Source organism: Nicotiana tomentosiformis, chromosome 12 (genome assembly GCF_000390325.3).
Source record: "Nicotiana tomentosiformis chromosome 12, ASM39032v3, whole genome shotgun sequence".
NCBI classification, from domain to species: domain Eukaryota; kingdom Viridiplantae; phylum Streptophyta; class Magnoliopsida; order Solanales; family Solanaceae; genus Nicotiana; species Nicotiana tomentosiformis.
The window spans coordinates 16,528,769-16,553,269 of NC_090823.1; the positions used below are offsets into that span (position 1 = coordinate 16,528,769).

Consider the following 24,501-nt stretch of genomic DNA (forward strand, 5'->3'; position numbering starts at 1 on the left):
ACTTCTTAATCTTTAGAGCGGTTGGATACCTAATCCCTTTTATAGAACCTATCTAGTTAATTAGGTCCGATCGGGAACCGCGTTTTAATGGATCTTAAAGGTTGCCCAATCCCTTTCCTTTAGGATAACTTGAACCCCCTACTTAGAATCTCACAAGTTTCGCTGATAATATACGGAGTTAACATAACAATTTTAGGTGTCCTAAAACTTTAATCAACCTTTTAGAATGCCATCTATTGTGTTCTGTTTTAACTAGTATAAAATAGAATGCAGCACATACCCTTGCATATATCGTATTTGAGATATTCAATAATTTGACATTAAAATAAAAATAAATTTTGATAGAATCATCTTGACACTCTAAATTTGTATACGCACTAATAAATTTCGCTTTAACATATTATAAGAGATGTTTCAAAATGACAATGACAAATTAATAAGTATAAGAAATTAAAGAGATAAAGCACCATGTTATTTCAGAATTACTGTCAGCTACAAACATAAAATGTTACTAGACTTGCTGAAAAAGCACTTTGGATATGTGAAAGTTCATTATTTTCTCACTAACATGCGCACTGTAATAGAAAGTCTTCACAACTGCAAAAAATGTTTGCTTAATGTCTTGGTTGATGTTGCTTGAGGTGTTACCAAACACTAACTTTACGAGAGCTTGCATGTCGAGTTCAATATTGGTGTTCTTTGAGCGGCCCGTCACCTAACATTTGTTTAGATTTAAATAGAGGAATTAGAAAGCTGAAATAAAAAGAATTGTTCGTTTTCATAGATTTATTCTGCCAAAATCATAGAATTAATTTTTTAAATGGAGAAATAACTCCATCCTGCTTATATATCACAAATATTAGAAAAATACAAGAAAATACTAAATTTGGTCCCATAAAAAATAAGTAAGCTGCCACTTATGCACACCTTATAATATCAACCTTACACCATCTAATATTTTATAAAACCCATTTGCAAATCCAACTTAAAACCCATTGTTTTTAACCATGAGACACATCACGACCTTTTTAGATGGGTTAAAAAGTATTTTAGTTTTGATTTTTAATTTTAAGCGGTGTATTGATAGATATTATGCTAGGTAAGTTTTTGAAGTTGCAACCTATTATGTTATTGGGATCGAACTTGACATAATTTTTCTAGCTTTTTATTTTTTATTTTTTGTGATACATACATTGGGTGTGTTTGGTATGAATAAAAATATTTTTCAGCAGAAAATTTTTCCTGAAAGTAAATCTCTCAAAAAATAAGTGGTCTTTCTTATTTATTTTTTGATGTTTGATAAATAAGCAGAAAATATCGCCCAAAAGTTTGTTTACAATCTTGACAAACACTATAGAGGTAGGGGGTGATGGGCGGCGTGGTAGGGTGGAGTGTTCTTGGGGGCATGGGGAGAAGGCATCCCAAGCTTAGGGGGAGGGGTCAAGAGTGGGGGCAGAGGGAGGTGAGGCAGGGGATAGAGTTCGGGGAGGGGTGGGGGGAGGCAATCAACATAGAGTGCCACTTATCTAACTTGTTTTTCCTACTCGCATCAAGGAAATCATTTTCTTTATTTTTAAGAAATTTGTTTTCCTAGACAAAATATTTTTCAAACTATTTTTCAAAATATTTTGAACAACCAAACATGTCCATACCAAACACACCCATAATTGGTTTATATTTCAATTAAAAAAAATATGACTTTGGTACAATAAACTTAAAAATAATTTATTATTCGTGTAATTACTCCAAAAGAAAATTAAAAGATGATTATTATGGTTCCTAACCTTGTCATTTTGGAGCTCATTAAGCTTGCCACAAACTTTATTGGTAAGGTTGGACAGATTCTCGTAGTCCGCATCGAATAATATCTCATCATGTGTCATATAGCCGCCCGAGAGATTAATTGTGCGCACCAGTAACTCTGTTTCTTCTTGACATGCATTCTTTTCCTCCCTCAAGAACACCAACCACGTTTCCCACTGCACTCGAAAAGAAAATATGCAAGCAAAAATAATATGATGAATTTCAAGAGTAGCATCGTTGATTAGTCTTAAGGTTAATTGTAGTTCTTTTTGCATAGATGAGTTTAAAATTTAGAATCAATGAGTTTAAAATGAATGTATGGTCTTATTATACAGATGTTTTTATTTTCTTCGTATGTGTATATATATCAAGCTGAAAATAAATATAACACATCCTAAATCTATTTTTGTTTGTTTGGATTATTTTGATAAAAAAACATAAGGATAAAATGAATGATGAATATAATCACTAGCTAGTAATATTGTTGCCTTTTATTTTATAGGTGTAAGATTTGATTCTGACCAAACCTTTCCTTTCTCTTTCCCTTCCTCCAAGTCTCTTTCACCACCCAAAAACTTGAGAAAACAAATATGGTTGACAACTAATTGGTAAAGTACGAACTATTTGTGATTTATCATGTTTTTGTGACATTTTCTTGTATAGTTAGAATAAGATATATAAAAAAGGAATCCTTGTATACTCACAGCATTTTGTAGTTGGTGATGGATGTCTTTGCCTAGGTCTTCAAAAGTTTCTTCTGATAGTTGGCGCAAAAACTGACGAAGATTTTTGAGAACTAAGATCTCTTTTGTTTCATTACTGCAACAAAGAAGGAAAACAAAAAAGCAAAAATAACTTCTGGAGATATAAAAACCAAATTCCCACTTCAAAAGTTAGTTGTGAAAACTGAGAATGTGTGACACTTGCGATGAATTTGTTTCCAACCAATTGTTGTAAGAGATAGGGATATTTTCATACATAAATTAATTATTTAAAGTACTAGATAGAGAGATAAATACCCATTTTTTCTGGTCGGATCATGAGAAACCTTGAATTCCATTAGCAATGAATTCCTAGTTGTCCAAGTTGTGGCTTCATCATTGTAGTAAGATGTAATCATCTTACATATTATACGAGATTTAGCCCATGCAAGGCGTTCTCTTGACTTCTCGACTTCAAATATACTTGCAGCAGCTAGGAAATAAGAAACTAGGAGGTACTTTTTGCTTATTCCAAATTGTTGAAAGTTGCACTTCTCAAACCACCTAATCATGAGATGGAGCAAATTTTAGAAGATAAAAAGCTTGATGCTTTATTGTTTATAAACATTAAAAAAATCAAGTACATACTCTTGCATAATCAGCCATTCAAAGCGATGTTGACTTTGGCATCTATTGTAATCCAATTTTGCAGCTTGTAAATAAACATTGTTGTTGACATCGGGCATTCTGCATGGGCAAAAGATTAACAAATTTCCAATTAGGCAACCATATACTTTGGGTTTTTTGAACTTAATTATGTGTAACCTAGAATTGCTCCTAAAAACTTAAATTCTAGCTAGGGCTGTCAAATTTGGCCAAAGCCTAAATGACCCACTCAACCCGCCCAAGGTTAGGCGGATTATTGACCTGTCCGTTTATTGAACTCAGTCCATTTTGACCCAACTCATCTCAACCCATTTTAAAGATGGGTTAAATTTTAGTTCAAATTGATCCATGAGTAACTTTACCAAAGTATCTTTGAAATAATTCTTTTTTGTTTGATATGTTATAATATGACTATAACAAAAGAAAAAAAGTCTTATTTAGTAATTATACAATTCATAAGAAAACACTACATATTAATTAAAGTTTGGTAAAAGTTGGACTATGACTCAGATTTTAGCTCATCTTGACCCAACTCATCTCAGCTCAATTAACTCTTGGGCGGGTCAATGACCCGTCCATGTATTGACTCAGCTCATTTTGACCCACCTAAAATTGGCCCAACCCGCTCATTTAACACCCCTAAATGCTAGCAGCACTTTGGATGTCAAATATAAATTTTGTGTAGGAATCTACTAAAATTGCTATAAATAGTAAATATGATCCTCAAATTTTAAATATAAAATTAGTTCAATGCTCTGCTTGCGTGTAAATAGGTGACTGCCGTGTGTAGTAGTTATATAGAAGATGGTCTCTAAGTGATAACATCTGCATGAGTTGTATTTGCAGTATGTACAATGACCTTGAGATAGAGATAAGATAGCCAAGAGTGAGCAGGGGTGCTTATCGGACGGATAATTACGCTTAACGGTTCGGCTTATCGGTTATCGAATTATAAATATTGTAATCCGCTAGCCATCTAAAAAGTCAACAGACAGATTGGTACAGAGTAACGATTATCGGGCGATTTATCGGCTAAATCAAATAAAAATAAATTACCAAACGGCCAAATGCATAGTTCAAACTGTCTCGGTTAGTTTTTGAACAATCAATACCATTAGCATTGCTATCCACAAAATAATTAGAAAACCCCATTTATAGACAAACTTCAAACTCTAATTGTAAGTGAAGTAATGAAACAAACCCCGCATAAGTAAAATGGCCCAGAGAGAAATTCAATTCATGTCCACTCATAATTCATGAGAAGCTAGAGACGACTACCGTTAGCTATAGACAATTCTATCATTCTAAGTACAACTACTTATGCAACAATGTAGTAACAAGTTTATATACTTAGGAGTAAAAGTGTAAATATAAAAAACTTTAACGGGTTAACGGTTTAACCGATAAGAAAATTAAGTAATCTGTCCCCAAACCATTAAGCCGTTAATTATATAATCTCAATCCGTTTACCATCTATTACCCCGATAATCCGATATCAATAAGCCAATAAGTCATCGGTTTGATTCGATTAATGATTTCGGTTCAATTTTGAATAGGCCTAAGAGTGAGCTTGGAGGGACTCTTTACACAGTGTATTAATACATATTGTACTGTAAGAATTTCAATGAAACACTTTATATTTAAAAACAGAAAATCTTCATTTATTCTTAAATATCTTCATTTACCATAGAGCTTCGTCATAAATATATATGGGCACTAAAGGCATTATTAAATAAATATGAGTTTGTTATGTCTGTTCACTTGAAGTTTTAGATGGTCATACAATTAAACATAGCATCATAACATGTAAAGATTTTAAATTTGAATCTCATCGTCACCCGTTATTGAAGAAAACTTTCTACGTACTTCGTCATAAAATAAAAAAAAGCACGTCCGCTAGTGAGGTGATCATGAATATTGAATTAAGGCAAATTAAGTAAATAAAATTATGATCTCTAGCAAACTAAAATATTAGATGAGATAATCACACTCCAATTTAAGCCGTCCTAAGGCAGTTATGATAATATTTATTTGTTTGAAGTACCAAGAGACACGAGTTGGTTAGACTATAATTCTATAGTTTAACCAAGTTAAATCCTCTCTTAATTTTAACTTTTGTGTAACTACTTATGTACGGTAAACCTAAATGAAAACTAACATAGAACTGTTTATTGACTAGAGAATAAAAATGTTATTATCACCAGAGAAAAGAAAATTTCAGAACATACTTAAAGAGTTACCTGTATAACGTCTTGCCAATCCAAATATCATCTGCTCCGCCATACTGTTCTATATAATACCTAGCTTCCACCCGAGGTAAGCTGGCATACCATGGAAATTCTAGTGCATACCTTATCTATAAATAAATGTTTTACAACATATTTAGCAAATTATGCATAGTAAAAGATAAAGAGTATTACATGTTGCAGCTATGGAACCCATCTAAATAAAAGAAAAAAGAAAAAAAGATGACAACAAGTTGCAATAACACCAAAAGAAAAACAAATAGCAAAACCAATTTGCGTGCAACAAGTTAAGGAAATCTGCAATGCAATTTGTAAATCCAATCCTTTGATTGGTTGGAGGAACGATTCCTCGCTGCTATAAAAGGAGGCTTCAGCTCTTCGGATCAAATACACCGAATCGAGATAAGCAACATAGACTCAGAGAGAGTATTCCACGGATTGTAGTTTATGAGATAAATTATGAGTAAGAGTAATATCGTAGTGAGGTATTTAAAATAAAGAGTATTATTTTTTTCTAAATTGTAGTAGTATCTTGACACTATCAAGTTGTAATATTTAGTGGTATTATATTGCTCTGCTCGAGGGTATTGTATTTTACCCCGTTAAAAAATTTGGTTTCGTTGTTACAGATCTATTGTGTTATTGTTATTTATCGTTTTCACCAACAGTATCTATAGTTTTTAAAAATGAGTACTCTCCTAGTTCATTTATAGTTGTCTACTTTTGACTTTGCATTCTCTTTACAATTTTACTCATAATAATGAGAGTATTTTAAAAAGTCTTGGGAATGATTCGGAGAATGAGTAGTATGATAAGAGTAAAACATGAAAAGAAGATTGTTTTTCTCTAGATTTAATATAGTGGACAAGTAAAAAAAATATTTTTAGTATAGTGAATAAGTAAAAGTGAACGGAGAGAATGGTTTATTTCTCGTGAATTTAACTTATATAAATTGCATAAAGAATTTTACTATTAGTGTGTTTTAAGATAATGTAAGATGTAATTATTTTTCCCTATTTTTCAAGTTGCTAATTGCATTTTCTATGGACGATTACATGTATTTAACTTATAAAATTTCTTTTACACTGCAGTATGTAAATATTAAAATCTTTGTTCATTATTTACCTCCCCGGGGATGTCCTTAGCTATGACCCATTTGTCTAAGCATCGGTTGTTTGCAAGACATTGCTGTAAGAAGTTATAAGTAAAATTCTTTGCCTCTTCAAGAATCTTTTCTCCTGGGAATAAAACTTGGGAACATCTATAGAGATTAAACATATGTGTTGGTGACCCGTCCACTTCACCTCTGAAGCAAACGAATTGATCACCATCTTTGAAATTGTTTAGCGCATCTGTGACAGAATTAAAAAATTGGATTAAGCCACCAATAAATACTTTAGGGCCCGTTTGACCATAAAAAAATCATATTTGGTTTTTCAAATTTTTTTTTTTTTTTTCGGAATTCATGAAAAATTAAATTTCGGAAATTTAAAAATTACTAAAAAGTTATTTTTTAAAATTTTCACTTCAAATTACTCATAAAATTTTAAAAATAACTTCAAATTGTATTTATATCCAAATACAACTTTAATTTTCAAATACCATTTCTACGTAGAATTCCTTTTTAAGAAAAACGTTTTTCGGATGTCTAAACGTCCACTAAGTAAATTTTGCGAAATCAGTGAGTAACTTTTCCATTGACTTGCCTGGACTAACATCATACCCATGTAACCTTAGCAACCTTATAGCCATGCATGTATCATCAACATCAGAAACGTTTGAATTCCTTCCACTAAAAATTCCATTCTCCTCGTCCCAGTATCTGTAGTTCAACAATAAATTAGACTTGTCACATAAATTGCTCAAAATTGATGATTTCATGCTCTTAATTGTGTGACGCAAATATATTGCTCCTTGTTTACCTGAACACATGATTCAAAAGTTCCTTGAACTCTTCCGCAAAATAATAAGAGATTCCAAGGCGTTGTAATCGATCAATTGCCCAAAGTCGTGTTACCAAGTCGAACGGGTATTGTCGCGCTAAACATATTGCATGTAATTAGTGCATGTCTCATCATTTGAAACTTGTGATCTTAATCATGTTATAACATTTATATTGCTACAAAACTTGTCATTAAGTGTAAATGAAACGGAAGAAGTACAATATTTTGGAATTGTCCATGGTATGTCATTAGAGGTGGCAATTTGAGCCCAAACCTATTTGACCCACCAATTTATTGAACTCAACACATCTTAATACAGTAAGTCTCAGTCCATCTAGAATTGGGTTGATTTTAGCCTGAATTGATCAATGAGTAACTTTGGTAAAATATCTTTTAAAATAATTTTTTTTATTTGATATGTTATATATTACCATAACAAAAGAAAAAAAATATTTTAAAATTAAATCATTCATAAGAAAACAATACATATTAATTAAAGTTTGATAAATGACTCAAATTCTGGCCCATTTTGACTTATCTCATCCGATCAGCTCAGTAACTTTTGAATAACACGTCCATTTATTGACTTAGCCCATTTGACCAGCCCAACCCGTCTATTTGACACACCTTTACCTAAATGTTATGGACAAAGGAAGATTCTAGGTACCTCCTCCATTACTCTTTTCAACAACGTTCTGAAGATATGCCAAACACTTTTCATCATTTGTTTCCATGAATGCAAAGGCAGTGGAAGCAGGGGATATTAAGAATGAACCATCAGGCATTTGAAGCTTTAAAAGTCTTTGCCAGTCTAAGTCGTCCCTTAATCCTTCTAATGAAAACAATACTGTTGTCGGAATCGTATGGATAACATCTTTAGGAATTCTGCAAAATAGAAATATATTAATAAATCACAGGAGGAAAGAACCGTTGACAACTGAATATAATATTTTTTATATGAAATATAAATATATGTGTGATAAATTACTCTAAGTTCAATAAATATTACATTCTGAATCCATAACATAAAAAGTACAATGGTTTTGATGCTGAAAATACTATAGATTGGACCGTTAAATTTAAATCTTGGATCTAATTTCGTGCAAGATCATATCACGTGTAGTCATTTTACCTTGTTAACTTTACTTCTCTCCTTGCATAAATATCCTTTAAGACTGGAGCATCATACGGAATGTCAATATCTAGTTGTTGAGCTTTTTCAAGGAGAGTAGGAAACACAAGTTCAAATCCACTAGTCATGTTTTCAACTTCCCCTGTCTCTAGCTTGCTTAAGTTTTCTTTGATAAACATCACACCTAGGAAACAAGAATGGTCCATTGTAAGCATGCAAGTATTGGATCAAGAATAAAGTATTAACAGGATTAGATACTAAATGCTAAGGAGCTTAAGAACACGGTGGCTCAAGCATATATGGCCTAAAACCCAAGCTTAATCGTGAGGCCTGAATGTTTAAAGGAAAATTATGATATACTTTTATATGAAGTCTACTTTTCTAGTTTTTTGAGATACAAAGTGGCTAATAATTTTTTATTTATAATCGATTTCCTCTAATAATTCATTCTCAATTAATAATATAATCGTTCTATTTAATCTTTCTTGAGACATTATTGATATTAGGCAAGATTTTATTAATTAATTATAATAAAACTTCTGGATGAGGGGAGACCCTCACATCCGGTTCGGAGGGCGGGGATATCCCGACCCTACTATCATTATGCCTTTGCAATGTTACTTGGTTCAACTCTCCGCTCGTGCGTGGCACTCCTTGCTCGCGGAGCGGCATACCGAAAAAAAGAAGCGACTACCTTACTTAAGCAATTCTTCTTATTCTTATTCTTTCTTGCAGTTATTATAGGACAACTCTAGTTTTGTACTAAAAGTACTAAGTATGATTTTTTTTTTTAAAATCTATAAACCTATTATTTCTAAAATAAAAGCCTCCCCCACCCCTCAAATTTGGGGGCATAAGGCACACGTCTTACTTGTGATAATGTTAGAGCCGGCCCTGCTTAAGAAACTAGTAAAGTTTTGTAAGTACTCAGACATTTATACCAGAATAAATAATTTAATTTGGTGTAAATATCGAGTGCAAAATAGTATTTAAGAAATAATTTTAAATATTCAATCATTTACCATTTTTATAAAGTTGCCGGCAAATTAATGGTTATCATGAAAATTTCCGTATAGATACCTAAGCGATCTGATCGTATAAATATGTTGGACAAATTGTATACATATAAATTGTATACATATAACATAAAAATCATGTTTCATACTGAGTAATATATAGCAACACATTCCACACCTTTGTTTCTCTTATGAAGGCACGTGTTCCATAATGTCAATGCAATAACACATACTAGTGTGTTCAAGAGTCGATCATATATGCAGAATACAATCTCCTCTCCCCATGAACCATCAGAAAGTTGATTGTCTATAATCCATTGAAGACAAGATGGAAACATAGGTCTTTGATCATTTCCATTATTAGTAGTATTTGGAATAAAGGAAACCCAAGCTGTGTCATAGGCTAAGACATTTAACCTTCCATCCTCCATTGAATTCAACATGTGTTTGATCTCTTCTGTCAAACCTTTCATCTGTATTGTTCTGCTTACCTATTGAGACAAACAATTCCGCTATGATTTCATTTAACAAAAAAGAAATGTACTAGCCTTGTTTCAATTTATGTGACATAATTTGACTAGGTACGAAATATAAGAAAAAAATAAAAGACTTTTCAAATATGTGATTAAGGGTAAATGAGAAATTTAAAGTTATTTTCAAATAAAACAAGGTATCATTCTTTTTATATAAATATGTTTTTTTTAAATAATATTTTCACTCGCCAATCAAAACACCAGAAAATATTTTATGTGAATAACAATATTTTTCAAAAATATATTTTTCATGTAAAATAACAATTTTATCACAAATTTGAGAGAAGTCAAGCTAAGGCAAATAATTTTCTTATCACCTGAATATCCTTTTCTTCGGAGTTTTTTGAGTGATCAGATTCTAAGTACTCATTCACATTACCTGCAAAAAGTGTAGCTCATTTATCAAAACTTGCTTTGTGGTTGTAAACAATTCCTTAGGCAATATAATTGTTTAATGTATCATCTATCTAGTACAGTCGAAATGATCATACCAAGATAACTTGCATCACTAGTTGCACAATTGAGACGAACTGGTTTATATAGAAGTGAGCCTTCAGTTTGGAACAACCAATTTCCTGTGAATATATTAAATAAAAATGAAATGGCATAGTAATTAGTTATACTACTATTGAGATAAGAAGGGGCAAGTAATTGACTGTGATATTCTTTCCGAATGCTTATGATTTTACGTGTGCTACTGAGAGTGAAGTGAGGACGAATAGATAATATTTATTTTTTTGGTTCATTTCAAAAAGAATGACCCCTTTTTAAATTGGGCAATATTTTAACTTAAATATCCAATTATACCTTAAATGAGAAGTTTTTATAGCTACACAAACACTCTGACATGTTTAACACCACAAGTGTAAAAGATTATAACCACACAAATGTTATGACTTGTTAGGACCACAAATTTTAAAGTTTTTATTTTTTTCTTAAACCGGATGTCCAATCATTAAATTGGAACGGATGGAATAATAATTTAAGTTTAAGGGATCCAAGTTAGTGTAAATTCCACTGATTAGGTAAATTTTTTTTTTTGCACTGTTAGTAGATACTCCCTCCGTTCACTTTTACTTGTCTACTATGAACTTTGCATATCCCTTAAGAAATAATAAATGAAGTGTATAATTTACCATGACACCCTTATTAATTGATGCATATTTTTAATAGATTTCAGAAAATGATTCGAAATGAGTTAATACTATAGGTATAACAGGAAAAAAGAAAGTGTTTTCTCTTGATATGTTAAAAGTTACAAGTAAAAGTGAAACTTTATTTTTAGAATATTGGATAATTAAAAGTGAACGGAGGAAGTATAAGTTAAATCCCGTGTGAAAAAAGTAACTTACGGGGTCCATGTTTTTTAAACTCAGCTTTCTGTGCAGACAACGATGTAGGACTCTTGAGCTGATGAAGATGATGGCAGAAAAATCTGTGACTGGACGTAATTATAACTTGCATTTTCTAATTTAATTTTTGTTTTATTCTTCCAATGAGAATTGGGGAAGGGAGATAAAGACAATGAACGTTTGAGAGAGGAAAGGCACTACTGACTTGTGAGGCAATATTGGAAATGGTTTGAGTTGTTGCAATGGCGCAGGCTTATTTATATATTGCCTCTTGATGAAGGGCAAATATTAAATTCTCTTAGACACTTCAGCCTAATTCTGTGTTGATTGTTCTCGAATCTTTGCATGAAATAAATTGTCAAACGCACTCTAAAACTTTTGTTAGTTTTTGTGAAAGTAGTAAACTTTAGATTTTTACTGGAAACGAGTTGCTCTGTTGTTTCAGCAGCATTGCATTGTATTTTCTTAACTTGCACAAGTCACAATTAGTTATACCGACTTAGTGCTATGTCCAAAATGTGATATAATAAACAAAAAGTAAAAACGAGAAATCTAGATGTTAAAAATGATTGACTTTATTAAAATATTTTAAATTAAAGATCTGAAATAACATTTACAAGAACTATGATAGATTGAATCAATGGCGTGCGCGCAAAGAAGTTTTGTAAGCGGTATCAATATTTAAAGAAGTGCAATGTCATCTTTTATATTTATACTCAATATTTTTATTTTTCTTAATATTTATACATACATATTTATGAAATGTGTTGTCGAAGCGGTGTCACGCGATATCGCTCGAGCTAAGGTGCCTACTCCTCTGGATTGAACACATATTAAGACCTCAAATTCAAATTATGTAATTTTTCTAAAGCAATTCACACACAAATTTATGTGTGATCATAAGCCTATTGAAATGCTCACAAAGGACGAGCGATGCAAATTAACTATAGGCAATACTCTCTATTTTGTTACGTGATATATCTTCTTATTTAACAATACAAAACTTTATTTTGTACCGCAAAATTAAGTGCTTGCTTATTAGTATTTTGCCATAGCCTAAACCTACTTGAAAACATATATAATGCCAGTTCTTATTTCTTGACTTCATATATTGTCAAATAGCACATTATATTTTCTTAGTGTTGAATACGTAGTGTTCCAGCTTTAATTATTAGTCGTTTTTTCAAATTGAATTTATTTCAACATATCTAACGTTTAAAAATCAACCAGTCATTTATTACCTTTACAAATATCCCCTGATTGTTTCAACTAGTGCCGTGTTAGTTAAATAAAATGTTTAAGGAGAGAGAAAAAGTAGTTTGGATATATATTTCTGTGTTTTGCACTATTAGATATCTCTCTAAGAATTGTGCAAATTTTTAAAAAGGAAACCTAATCTTAATTGGAAAAGTATTGGCTAGAAAACCTATATGATGAGTCTAATTATATGTAGTTCGGCTACTTTACTACTACTATTTATTTTGTGTGGTCATTCTTAATTAATGCTTTGCTACTTGCTTTCAGAGGCGGCAGAAGGTGATAATGTTGGGAGATTTGCAGTTGTACCCTATGTTTGTGTCACCTTTTTATTTGTATCTTATTTTTTAAAATTATTGATTTGATAGCCACCTCACAAAAAATTTGTAATAATATGACAATCACACCCCTCACAAAGATATAAAATGATCTGCTCTCCTACTCTCAGCAACTTTATAAAAAAATCATAAACTTGTCGAGATTCATCTCCAGAATCACACTTGCATGAAATTGTTTCACCTTGAAGCTAAAACTCCATGCTAATGTAGTATGAAATTATTTCATGTTGAAACTAAAACTTCATGCTAATATAGCATGAAGTTGTTTCACATTGAAGCTAAAACTTCATGCTAATGCATGCTAAAGTTATTTATCCTGCAGCCTACGGTTTTATCATGAATTTTATCCGAAACTTCAGTATAAACATGCTGAAGTTCTTTAGTTCATTTGCTAAAATTTCAGACTAAACATATTGAAGTTATTTAGTTTGCTAAAATTTCAGACTAAATATGCTTAAGTTATTTAGTTCATTTGCTAAAAATTCAGACTTATTTAGTTCATTTGCTAAAATTTCATAATAAATATGCTTAAGTTATTTAGTTTATTTGCTAAAATATCAGACTAAACATGCTTAAAGTTTTTAGTTCATTTGCTAAAACTTCACACTAAACATGCTTAACTTTTTGTGTTGTATTATATAATTTTCTAATGAGTTTTTGCTAATGCATGCTGAAATTATTTAATTCATTTGCTAAAATTTGAGATAAAACCTATATTACAAGTCTAATTATATGTAGTTTGTCTACTTTACTACTACTGTTTATTTTGTGTTCATTCTTAATTAATGCTTAGCTACTTGCTTTCAGAGGCGGCAGAAGGTGCGTGATAATGTTCCTTTCCTCTTTTGGAAATAAATATATAGAGCCCGTTCGGATTAGCTGATCGTAAATTGTTAATAAGTTTGAAGTGCTGAAAGATATTTTTAAGTGTTGAAACTGATTTTTTAATTCAGCATTTACGTGTTTGGATAGACGTGTTGAGTCTGATAATAAGCAGTTGATGTGTTTTGCAGAAAGGTATTGATAAGTTGTTCTTTTATTAAAATGATTATAATACCTTTAATTTTTTGTCACGATCCAAAATTCATTAAAGGCCGTGATGGCGCCTAACACCACTATCAGGCAAGCCAACCTTGACTAATTAATTTAATTACTTATTTTAATATTTTTGAATCGAAATTATCTTCAATTAAATAGTAAAGATAGAACTCATAAAGTAAATGATAAATATTTTAGCAACTAAAATTACTAAACAACCCATAACCACTCCCAAAATCTGGTGTCACAAGAGCATGAGCATTAACTAGAGAGTAAAATAAAATACAATATTTGTCCGGAATACAACATACACAGGAAAATATAAATAACTCTGAAGGAAACTCTGTTGGCTGCGGATCGTAATATAGAATGCAGCTCACCTAAGTCCCCGCATTTTAACCACACTTTTGTGCCCACAATTGCCGCTAGACATATCTGTAGCTACACAAAACTGTGCAGCAAGTGTATCACGAGTACATAACTAACGTATACCGAGTAAGTATCAAGCCTAATCTCGAAGAAGTAGTGACGAGAGGTCGACTTTGACACTCACTAAGGGTCAATAATATTATAAATAAAAATATTTAATTCAACATGATTTATAGAAATGGCAATAATGTTCCTTAACCAGCAAAAATAATTAATTCCTTAAATTTCAATAATTTCCAATTTATCAATTTGCTTCACAAGCTTCAATAAAATATCAAGATATCGTGTAATTATTATTATTAGGCACAATGTCTGTCGAGGCCGTTCAGCCCGATCCATAGTATCGTGTACACTGCCGAGTGACATGCGGCACGATCCATAGATGCATCTATACTGCCGAGGCGTGCGACCCGCTCCACAAGAAAGGGGGACATTTTCTTATGAACCTCCGGAATGAGAACATATATATATATATATATATATATATACATATACATTTTTAAGATTTACGCAGGAGGATGTATAAATTTCTACAACAGTTAAATATTCTGAACAAAATTTTAAGTATGTGAGATTTCAATCTTTTGCCATTTCCTCTAACAATTTGCAACATAATTCAATTGCTTTAATAAATAAAGATACAATTATCACAAGTAATTCATGATTTGAGTCATAAACTACCCCGACTTTAGCAATATTAGTAGTTGTGCACGGACCCTCGTCACCTCGTGCGTACGTAACCCCCACAATTAGCAATAATAATTTTTTTAGATCATCTATGGGGTAAATTCCCTCTTACAAGGTTAAACAAGAGACTTATCTTGTCTCAAAACCCACTTCCCGATCACAATGTCACGTAAAATCTCAATTCGATGCGGAAAAATCCGAAACTATCTAAAAGGTATATAAAATAATTAATACATGCTCAATAATTCGAAATTAGACTATTAAATAAATTATCCTATCCAAAAATGGTAAATTCCTAAAATTCACCCCGGGCCAAAGTGCCCGGATTCCGAAAATATTTGGAGGAAATCGTTACCCACAATCTCAAGAACTCAAATATACAATTTCCATCTAATTCCATAACCATTTTCGTTGTTAAAATCTCATTTTTGTCAAATCCTAGGTTTTTCATCTAAACCCTTGATTTCCAAGATTTATAGATTATAATCTACCCATAATCTATGTAGTTAACTCAAACTGTATAGAATTAACTTACCTTCAAGTTTCTAGTTGAAATCCTGTCACGACCCAAAATCCCACCACAGGTGTCGTAATGGTACCTAGTCTGCAAGACTAGGTAAGCCGATTTCTATTACGCTTTGAAGCTATTTTTTTAATTAAATAAGTAACCAAAACTAACAGCGAAAATAATTATAATACACAACCTCCCAAGACTGGTAGTACTGAGTCACGAACTCTAAGTGAATACATGGAATGATCACGAGGATCGAATACCAACTTGTCACGACCCAAAATCCCACTACAGGCGCCGTGATGACACCTACTCTCTAAGACTAGGTAAGCCAATTTCTATTACGCTTTGAAGCCATTTTTGTTTTTTGAATTAAATAAGTAACCAAAACAAACAGCGAAAATAATTACAATACACAACCTCCCAAGACTGGTAGTACCGAGTTACGAACTCTAACTTAATACATGGAATGATCACGAGGATCGAATATACAATACCGTTTGATTACAAATTAACAGTATAATGAAATGAAAAGACTCTAAGGGACTGCGACAGCCAAGCAGTTCTACCTTAAATCCTTATGATCGCGCTTTAATTCTGCACAAGTCCGATATCTTCAATACCTAGCTCTGCACAAAAAAATATGCAGAAGTGTAGAGTGAGCACACCACAGCAGTGCGCAGTAAGTATCAAGACTAACCTCAATAGAGTAGAGATGAAGTACAATCAAGACACTCACTAGTCTAATAACCTGTGCAATATAATATACAAAGTAATAGGAAACAAATAATAATAAATGCAGGATAAAACAACCAGTGATAAGCACAACAGACAACAAGAATACCATTAATATCATTCAACAATTAATAAACACATTTACACCAAATTAAATCAAGCCCTTCAAATAAATGTCTTTCACATAGTTCTTCCACACAACTCTCTTTCAAATATAATTTTTCAAATAATTATTTTTCAAATATAATTCTTTCAATAAATCTTTTCAAATACAATTTTCTCAAATAAAAATCTTTCAAAATACAATTCTTTTATATAATACTTTCTAAGTATAAATCCTTCCAAATAAATATTTTGAATATAATTCTTTCAATTAAAAAGTCACTATGGGACACCTCATTTCAAAATCATAAAAAAATACGGGTCTTAACCGATTTTCATATTTTTCGTAAATACGGCTCTCAGCCCATTTTCTTATTTTCACGGCACCTCGTGCCCATAATTAAATCATCATATTTGCCCGGCACCTCGTGCCCATAATTAAATTATCATATTTGTCCGGTACCTCGTGCCCTCATTTCATATCACAACTGCATGGACAATTCACGTACCAAATATCATTATCATTTCATCACAGCATCTCGTTCCCACATTTTATATCATAATTGCACGGATAAATCACGTGCCAATATCCCCATCTCATATCCAGATTCACGGCACCTCGTGCCCATATTTCCTTTTATAAACCGCCTGGAAATAGCCACCGGCTCCCAATTTCAACATAAATCAGATTATTATCAATTTACTAACAACAAGACAAGTTGCACAAGGTATAAAAATAAATACAATAAAATCACATCACATGAAAAATGTCAACACCACAACCCCACAGCATCACATATCGTCCTTGACAATAGCCACCCTTATCGCTCCTATAGCCACCCTTATCGCTCCGCCCAGACAGTATCAATAGCCACCCTTATCGCTCCTATTGCAACCCTTATCGCTCCTATAGCCACCCTTATCACTCCGTCCAGACAATATCAATAGCCAATAAACACAACAGTGAAATGCCACCCTTATAACTACAAAATATCAACGGTGAAATGCCACCCTTATCTCCCCAAAATAGCAACTCACACAATACAACAACTTATACGGGAAATTATCACAACATAACAAAAATCAATTCATATCACAATTTACCCATTAGCCACAACCAAATTTTAAAACTACGACCAAGTCAATTAATTTCACAACAAATAGCCAAATGATCCATACAATGTGTACAACACCCAAAAACAATCAATAGAGATAGAAATTACTCAACATAAAGCAAAGTCTTCATGAAAGATCAAATGTTCAATAATTATATAAACACCTCTTTTTAAGCTCATTTAATTAATTATCAGAGGGGAAAATCCAAAATGAAATTAAATTTCAACAATTATCAAGCCAGCAAATTCACGAAATTTCACAAATAATCAAATAACAATCACATCACATTGTCATATAACAATAGAGTCAACAACAAGGGTTTAGGCACGACAAGTGGAGGATTAAATATATGCCATCAATTATCCAATTTACTACACAATATGCTCAAGACCTTAACTCAATAAAATTTGCACATATAAACTAAGTACGTACTCGTCACCTCGTGTACATGGTTTTCAATTACCCAAGTTGCACATAAGACTCAATGTCTAAGGGTAATTTCCTCCACTCGAAGTGAAGCAAGATACTTACCTCTTTGAAGTTATGCCGATATTCCAAAATCGCCTTCTTGCTTGAATTGACCTCCGGGCCGTTCAAATCTATCCAAATTAATTATATAACTTCATTAAAATTCATCGAAAATAATTCCGTGTAATAATACGTCGACTTAAAAATTTATTCCAAAAAGTCAACAAAAGTCAACTAGGGACACGCCTCTCGGAACCCAATATAATTTTCATGAAATCCGAACACCCATTCCGATACGAGTTCAACCATACCAATTTTATCGAATTCCAATAACAAATTGACCTCCAAATCTTAAATTTTCATTTTTGGAGGATTTTACAAAAATCTCGATTTTTGTTCTATTAAACCCGAATTAAATGGTGGATTCAAAGACATAATAATGGAAATTAATCAAAATCGGATAAGAATCACTTACCCCAAACACCCACGTAAGAATCTTTCCAAAAATCGCCTTCTACCGAGCTCCCAATTTGATTTTATGTTATGAACTCAAACCCCCGTTTTTGAGAATTTTAATTCTGCCCAGATATACCTTCTTCGCGTTCGCGGCCATTCCTTCACGTTCGCGAAGGCCAAAATCCAGCTGCCTCCAATCCTTCTTCACGTTCGCGTGACAAGCATCGCGTTCGTGAAGGCCAACTACTTCTGCACCATCATTTTCTCTTCGCGTTCGCGAAGTCCTCGTCGCGTTCGCGAAGTCCTCGTCGCGTTCACGATGATTAGTTGACCAACTCCTTCGCGTTTGCGTTCCAATCTTCACGTTCGCGAAGGCCAAACGAACCCAGGCCCCTAATTTCCTTTTCTTCTTCGCGTTCGCGTTGCCTGGGCCGCGTTCGCAAAGGCTTGCCCTGCTCTTTCTTCTCGTTCGCGTTCACAGCTTCGCGTTCACGAAGGAAAAATCATCAGCCCCTCAAACTCCTCTTCGCGAACGCAGGACTCCCTTCATGTTCGCGAAGAAGGAAACCAGACTTCAGCAACAACAGTCCAAACAGCTCCAATTTGGTCCGAAACCACTCCGAAACACACCCGAGCCCCTCGGGACGCTGCCAATCATGCTAACCAGTCCCATAACATATCACGGACTCGCTCGAGGTTTCAAATCACATCAAATTACGCCAAAAATACAAATCGCACCACAAATCGAACTTATGAACTTCAAAAACTTCCAACTTCTAAAACTCATGCCGCAACCTATCAAACCAACCCGGAATGACGTCAAATTTTGCAGGCAAGTCTCAAATAATATAACGGAGTTGTTCCAACTCTCGGAATCGCATTATGACCCCGATATCAAAATGTCAACCCCCGGTCAAACTTTCCAAAATTTTAAGTTTCGCCATTTCAAGCTTAATTCCACTACGGACCTCCAAATAATTTTTCGGACACGCTCCTAAGTCCAAAATCATTATATGGAGCTAACGGAACCGACATAACTCCATTCCGGGGTCGTCTTCATACAGTTTCGACTACGGTCCAAATCCTAAGACTTAAGCTCCCTTTTTAGGAACTAAGTGTCCCAAATCACTCTGAATCATCCGTAATTCAAACTTGACCACACACGCGGGTCATAATACATATTGCGAGGCTTCTCGAAACCTTAAGTCACTAAACGGGGCGTAAATTCTTAAAACGACAAGTTGGGTCGTTACATTCTCCACCTCTTAAACAAACGTTCGTCCTCGAACATGCTAAGAATCTTTCTGAGAACTTTAAATTACTGAGTATATTCTTGCACACATACTTGTGAGTGATTTTACATTCCGGCAATTTAACACGGGTCCGACAACACCATCTCAATTGAAATTATTTTTTTTCTCCATTCTTATAAGATTTAAAGCAAAATCCCTAACTCTCCAATCATTTTAAAAAATGCCTGAATTCTCACAACAACGCACATTATTAGTCTCAACTGGCTATAACAACTCGTGCCTATGCACATATAAAGTTTCTCAATAGTGTTGAAGTAATTCAAAACTTTCTCTGTGGTGCTACATTATTCCCCACTTAGGATCATTCGCCCTCAAATACATAACATAATTTATCTCTTTCTTTGCAAATCTCAATCCCCCAAATTTTACTAAATCCCAAATCTTTTAGAAATTTTGGCAGAGTCTCCCCTGTAATTGGGCCTATCCACCTGCCAGAGTAACACCCAAACAAATCCTAACAACATATCCATAACCCAACAAAATACCACAAGGTATAAATCAATAACATTAATCTCAGCATTGCCTGATCATAATGATATCAAGACATGAAACACATCATATGTATGTTCATCACCACATCTCTGGTCTTAAAAGCTGTTCATAATTAATTCCAGCATCATCAATTAATCTCATATTAACCATCACCTCATTTTGAATTTTCACAATACTGACAACAGAACGTGAGGCATGAAGACCTCATGATTACTTACTCGGATTAACGAGTCACATTTAACGCCACCCGGGCACTCACCTCATAGGCTAAAACTCAATATTTACAGCACAGAAATGGATGAATATGAACAAAAAATCTACAAGCATTATCAAATAAGCCTAACAGGCATGACTCCTTATTAATATTATTGCACAAATAAATTTCACAAAGGAAAATTTTTTAAACTCATAAATATTTCACCACAAGGACCTCGTCCTTACATAACTTCCATTGCGGCTTGCAGCCTGGTTTAAATATTTCACATCATATATAAATTTCGAGGATCTCATAATTTACTCCGAGTCATAAGTATTTTTGCACATTGTGCCAAATAAATTTTTAATTTCCTTTCTTTCTTCTTTTCAATATATTTCATAAATAATTTTCACAACATATAATGAACCCTCCTACCGGTAGGTCATATAATTCATAAAACAGATTTGAATCAATTATTCCGAAACACATTACTGTAGTGAATAATAAAAATTACTTTTGGGCTTACAGCCCTCAATGGTGTACCAAAAATAAAATTACATAAACTGGCTCATATCTTTAATTCTCCCCACAGGGATAAACATATAAGTGAGACACAAATTTACGAAGCTCACCCATAAGTGGAGCATAATAGAATGATTCACCTCAATATTCAGAACCGAATCAAATTAAGAAAAATATCCTTTTATAATAAAAATCAGGATCATACCTGTATCGACACCATCTGGTGTATTGGCCTCAGCCAAATCATAGTGATTAAATCAACGGGTCGGGCCTCCACCTCTTAGGAACCCACTACCCGCCTGTCCTCCACCTCTAGCTGACTGTGCATGTGGAGTATCAACTGGAATAAAGCTTGTAGCTGGAGTGTTCTGATGAAATCCACCCCTTCCAAGTCTGGGACAATCTCTCATGATATGCCTAGTATCACCACACTCAGAACAACCCCTCTGAGGTCGCGGCTGCTCGTATTGAGTTTGTGCCGGATAACTGGAATAACCACTGTAAGAATCTCGTGTCGGTGGTGCACTGTAAACTGGAGCACTCTGAGTATTTTGATGTGCAAACTGAGCTGACCGACTGCTCGAGCCTCCGCTATAATGGGTTCTAGCTGTAGAGTAAAATCCACTTAACCTTCCAGATCTTTGAGACCTTTTGGCCTCCTTAAACTCCATTTCCTCGCCTAAAACACCCTCAATCTTCCTTGCAATCTCCACTACTTGTTGAAATGGAGCATCAGCTTATAACTGTCGAGTCATACATATTTTAATATCATAATCGAGCCCCTCAATGAATCTGCAGACCCGTTCTCTAATTGTAGGAACCAAGATAGGTTCATGACGGGCTAACTCACTGACCTTATAGCATATTCTGACACTGTCATAGTGCCCTAACGCAACCGTTCAAACTCTGTGCGCCATGCATACCTGAGAGTCTGGGAACAAACTCTTTCAAGAACATTTCCAAAAATTGAGCCCACGTTGGTGGTATGGCATCGGCAGGTCTACCTTCTTCATAGATTTGCCACTACCGATACGCTGCGCCTGACAGTTGAAATGTAGTAAAGGCAACTCCGCTCACCTCCACAATACCCATGGTGTGGAGAATACAGTGACAATTTTCTAGAAATTCTTAGGCATCCTCTGCAGCTGTGCCACTGAAGGTTGGTGGATCATATTTCTTAAACCTTTCAAGTCTCTTTTGTTCTTCTTCTGATGCCTCGAGCCTGACCTCAGGCCGAACCGGAATAATAGATTGTACCGGTACTATACCCGGAACCTGACCAACGTGAACTTGCTGCTGTGGAGTTGTGGTAGGAGTCTGAGCTACTCCCCCAATCTGCGAAATATTTGGTACAACAGAGATTAATCCCGCCTGAGTTAATGTACCAAACATACTCAGGAACTGTGCTAAGGTCTCCTGAAATCTTGGGGTAACAACAGGTGCTTCTGGTACCTGTCCCCCAACTGGAGTTACTAGTGGCTCCTCAACTATTGTTCTGGCAGGTGCTCTAGTCGCATCACGTTCCCTTCCTCGACCTCTACCTCGGCCCCGGCCTCTTGCAGCCCTAGCAGTATGTGAGGATGCTTGCTCAGCTAACCCAGTAGCACGTGTCCTCACCATCTGTGAGAGAATGGAGATACAAAGGTTCAAATTCAAAATTCAACAAATTCTGCACGACAGGAATGAAAGAAATGGAAATTTCCAAACAGTTCTGTAGCCTCTCGAAGATAAGTACAGACGTCTCCGTACCGATCCGCAAGACTCTACTAGACTCATTCGTGGCTCGTAGAACCTATGAACCTAGAGCTCTGATACCAACTTGTCACGACCCAAAATCCCACCACATGCGTCGTGATGGCACCTACTCTCTAAGACTAGGTAAGCCGATTTCTATTACGCTTTGAAGCCATTTTTGTTTTTTGAATTAAATAAGTAACCATAACTAACAGCGGAAATAATTACAATACACAACCTCCCAAGACTGGTAGTACCGAGTCACGAACTCTAACTGAATACATGGAATGATCACGAGGATCGAATATACAATACCGTTTGATTACAAATTAACAGTACAATGAAATGAAAAGGCTCTAAGGGACTGCGACGGCCAAGAAGTTCTACCTTAAATCCTTATGATCGCGCTTTAACTATGCTCAAGTCCGATATCTTCAATACCTAGCTCTGCACAAAAAAATGTGCAGAAGTGTAGAGTGAGCATACCACAGCGGTGCCCAGTAAGTATCTAGACTAACCTCAATGGAGTAGAGATGAAGTACAGTCAAGACACTCACTAGTCTAATAACCTGTGCAATATAATATACAAAGTAATAGGAAACAAATAATAATAAATGCAGGATAAAACAACCAGTGATAAGCACAATAGACAACAAGAATACCATTAATATCACTCAACAATTAATAAACACATATACACCAAATTAAATCAAGCCCTTCAAATAAATGTCTTTCACATAGTTCTTCCACATAACTCTCTTTCAAATATAAATTTTTCAAATAATTATTTTTCAAATATAATTCTTTCAATAAATCTTTTCAAATACAATTAGCTCAAATAAAAATCTTTCAAAATACAATTCTTTTATATAATACTTTCTAAGTATAAATCCTTCCAAATAAATATTTTGAATATAATTCTTTCAATTAAAAAGTTACCATGGGATACCTCATTTCAAAATCATCAAAAAATACGGGTCTCAATCGATTTTCATATTTTTCGTAAATACGGGTCTCAGGCCATTTTTATATTTTCACGGCACCTCGTGCCCATCATATTTTCCAGGTACCTCGTGCCTTCATTTCATATCACAACTGCACGAAAAATTCACGTGCCAAATATCATTATCATTTCATCACAGCACCTCGTGCCCACATTTTATATCACAATTGCGACAAATCACGTGCCAATATCCCCATCTCATATCAAAATTCACGGCACCTCGTGCCCACATTTCCTTTTACAAACCGCCTGGCAATAGCCACAGGCTCCCAATTTCAACATAAATCAGATTATTATTAATTTACTAAAAACAAGACAAGTTGCACAAGGTATAAAAATAAACACAAGAAAATCACATCACATGAAAATTGTCAACACCACAACCCCACATCATCATATATCGTTCCTGACAATAGCCACCCTTATCGCTCCTATTCCCACCCTTATCGCTCCTATAGCCACCTTTATCGTTCCGCCCAGACAATATCAATAGCCAACCTTATCGCTCCTATTGCCACCCTTATTGCTCCTATAGCCACCCTTATCACTCCGCCCAGACAATATCAATAGCCAACAAACACAACTGTGAAATGCCACCCTTATAACCACAAAACATCAACGGTGAAATGCCACCCTTATCGCCCCAAAATAGCAACTCACGCAACACAACAACTTACACGGGAAATTATCACAACATAACAAAAATCAATTC

At 34.1% G+C, this 24,501-nt stretch overlaps 1 protein-coding gene across 1 annotated transcript; it reads right to left on the reverse strand.

Annotated features, from left to right (window-relative positions):
- Positions 1 to 450: 450 nt before the first annotated feature.
- LOC104118189 (copal-8-ol diphosphate hydratase, chloroplastic) lies at positions 451 to 11,628 on the reverse strand. The gene is made up of 15 exons (XM_009629384.4): positions 11,393 to 11,628; positions 10,532 to 10,615; positions 10,358 to 10,419; positions 9,686 to 9,998; positions 8,492 to 8,675; positions 8,027 to 8,244; positions 7,339 to 7,456; positions 7,123 to 7,238; positions 6,542 to 6,768; positions 5,411 to 5,526; positions 3,153 to 3,251; positions 2,823 to 3,068; positions 2,508 to 2,622; positions 1,785 to 1,979; positions 451 to 715 (listed from the first exon to the last, which is right to left on the reverse strand). Exons 1-15 carry the CDS (start codon positions 11,502 to 11,504, stop codon positions 512 to 514), a joined length of 2,409 nt encoding a protein of 802 aa, XP_009627679.1. The 5' UTR covers positions 11,505 to 11,628; the 3' UTR covers positions 451 to 511.
- Between the last annotated feature and the right edge of the window lie 12,873 nt (positions 11,629 to 24,501).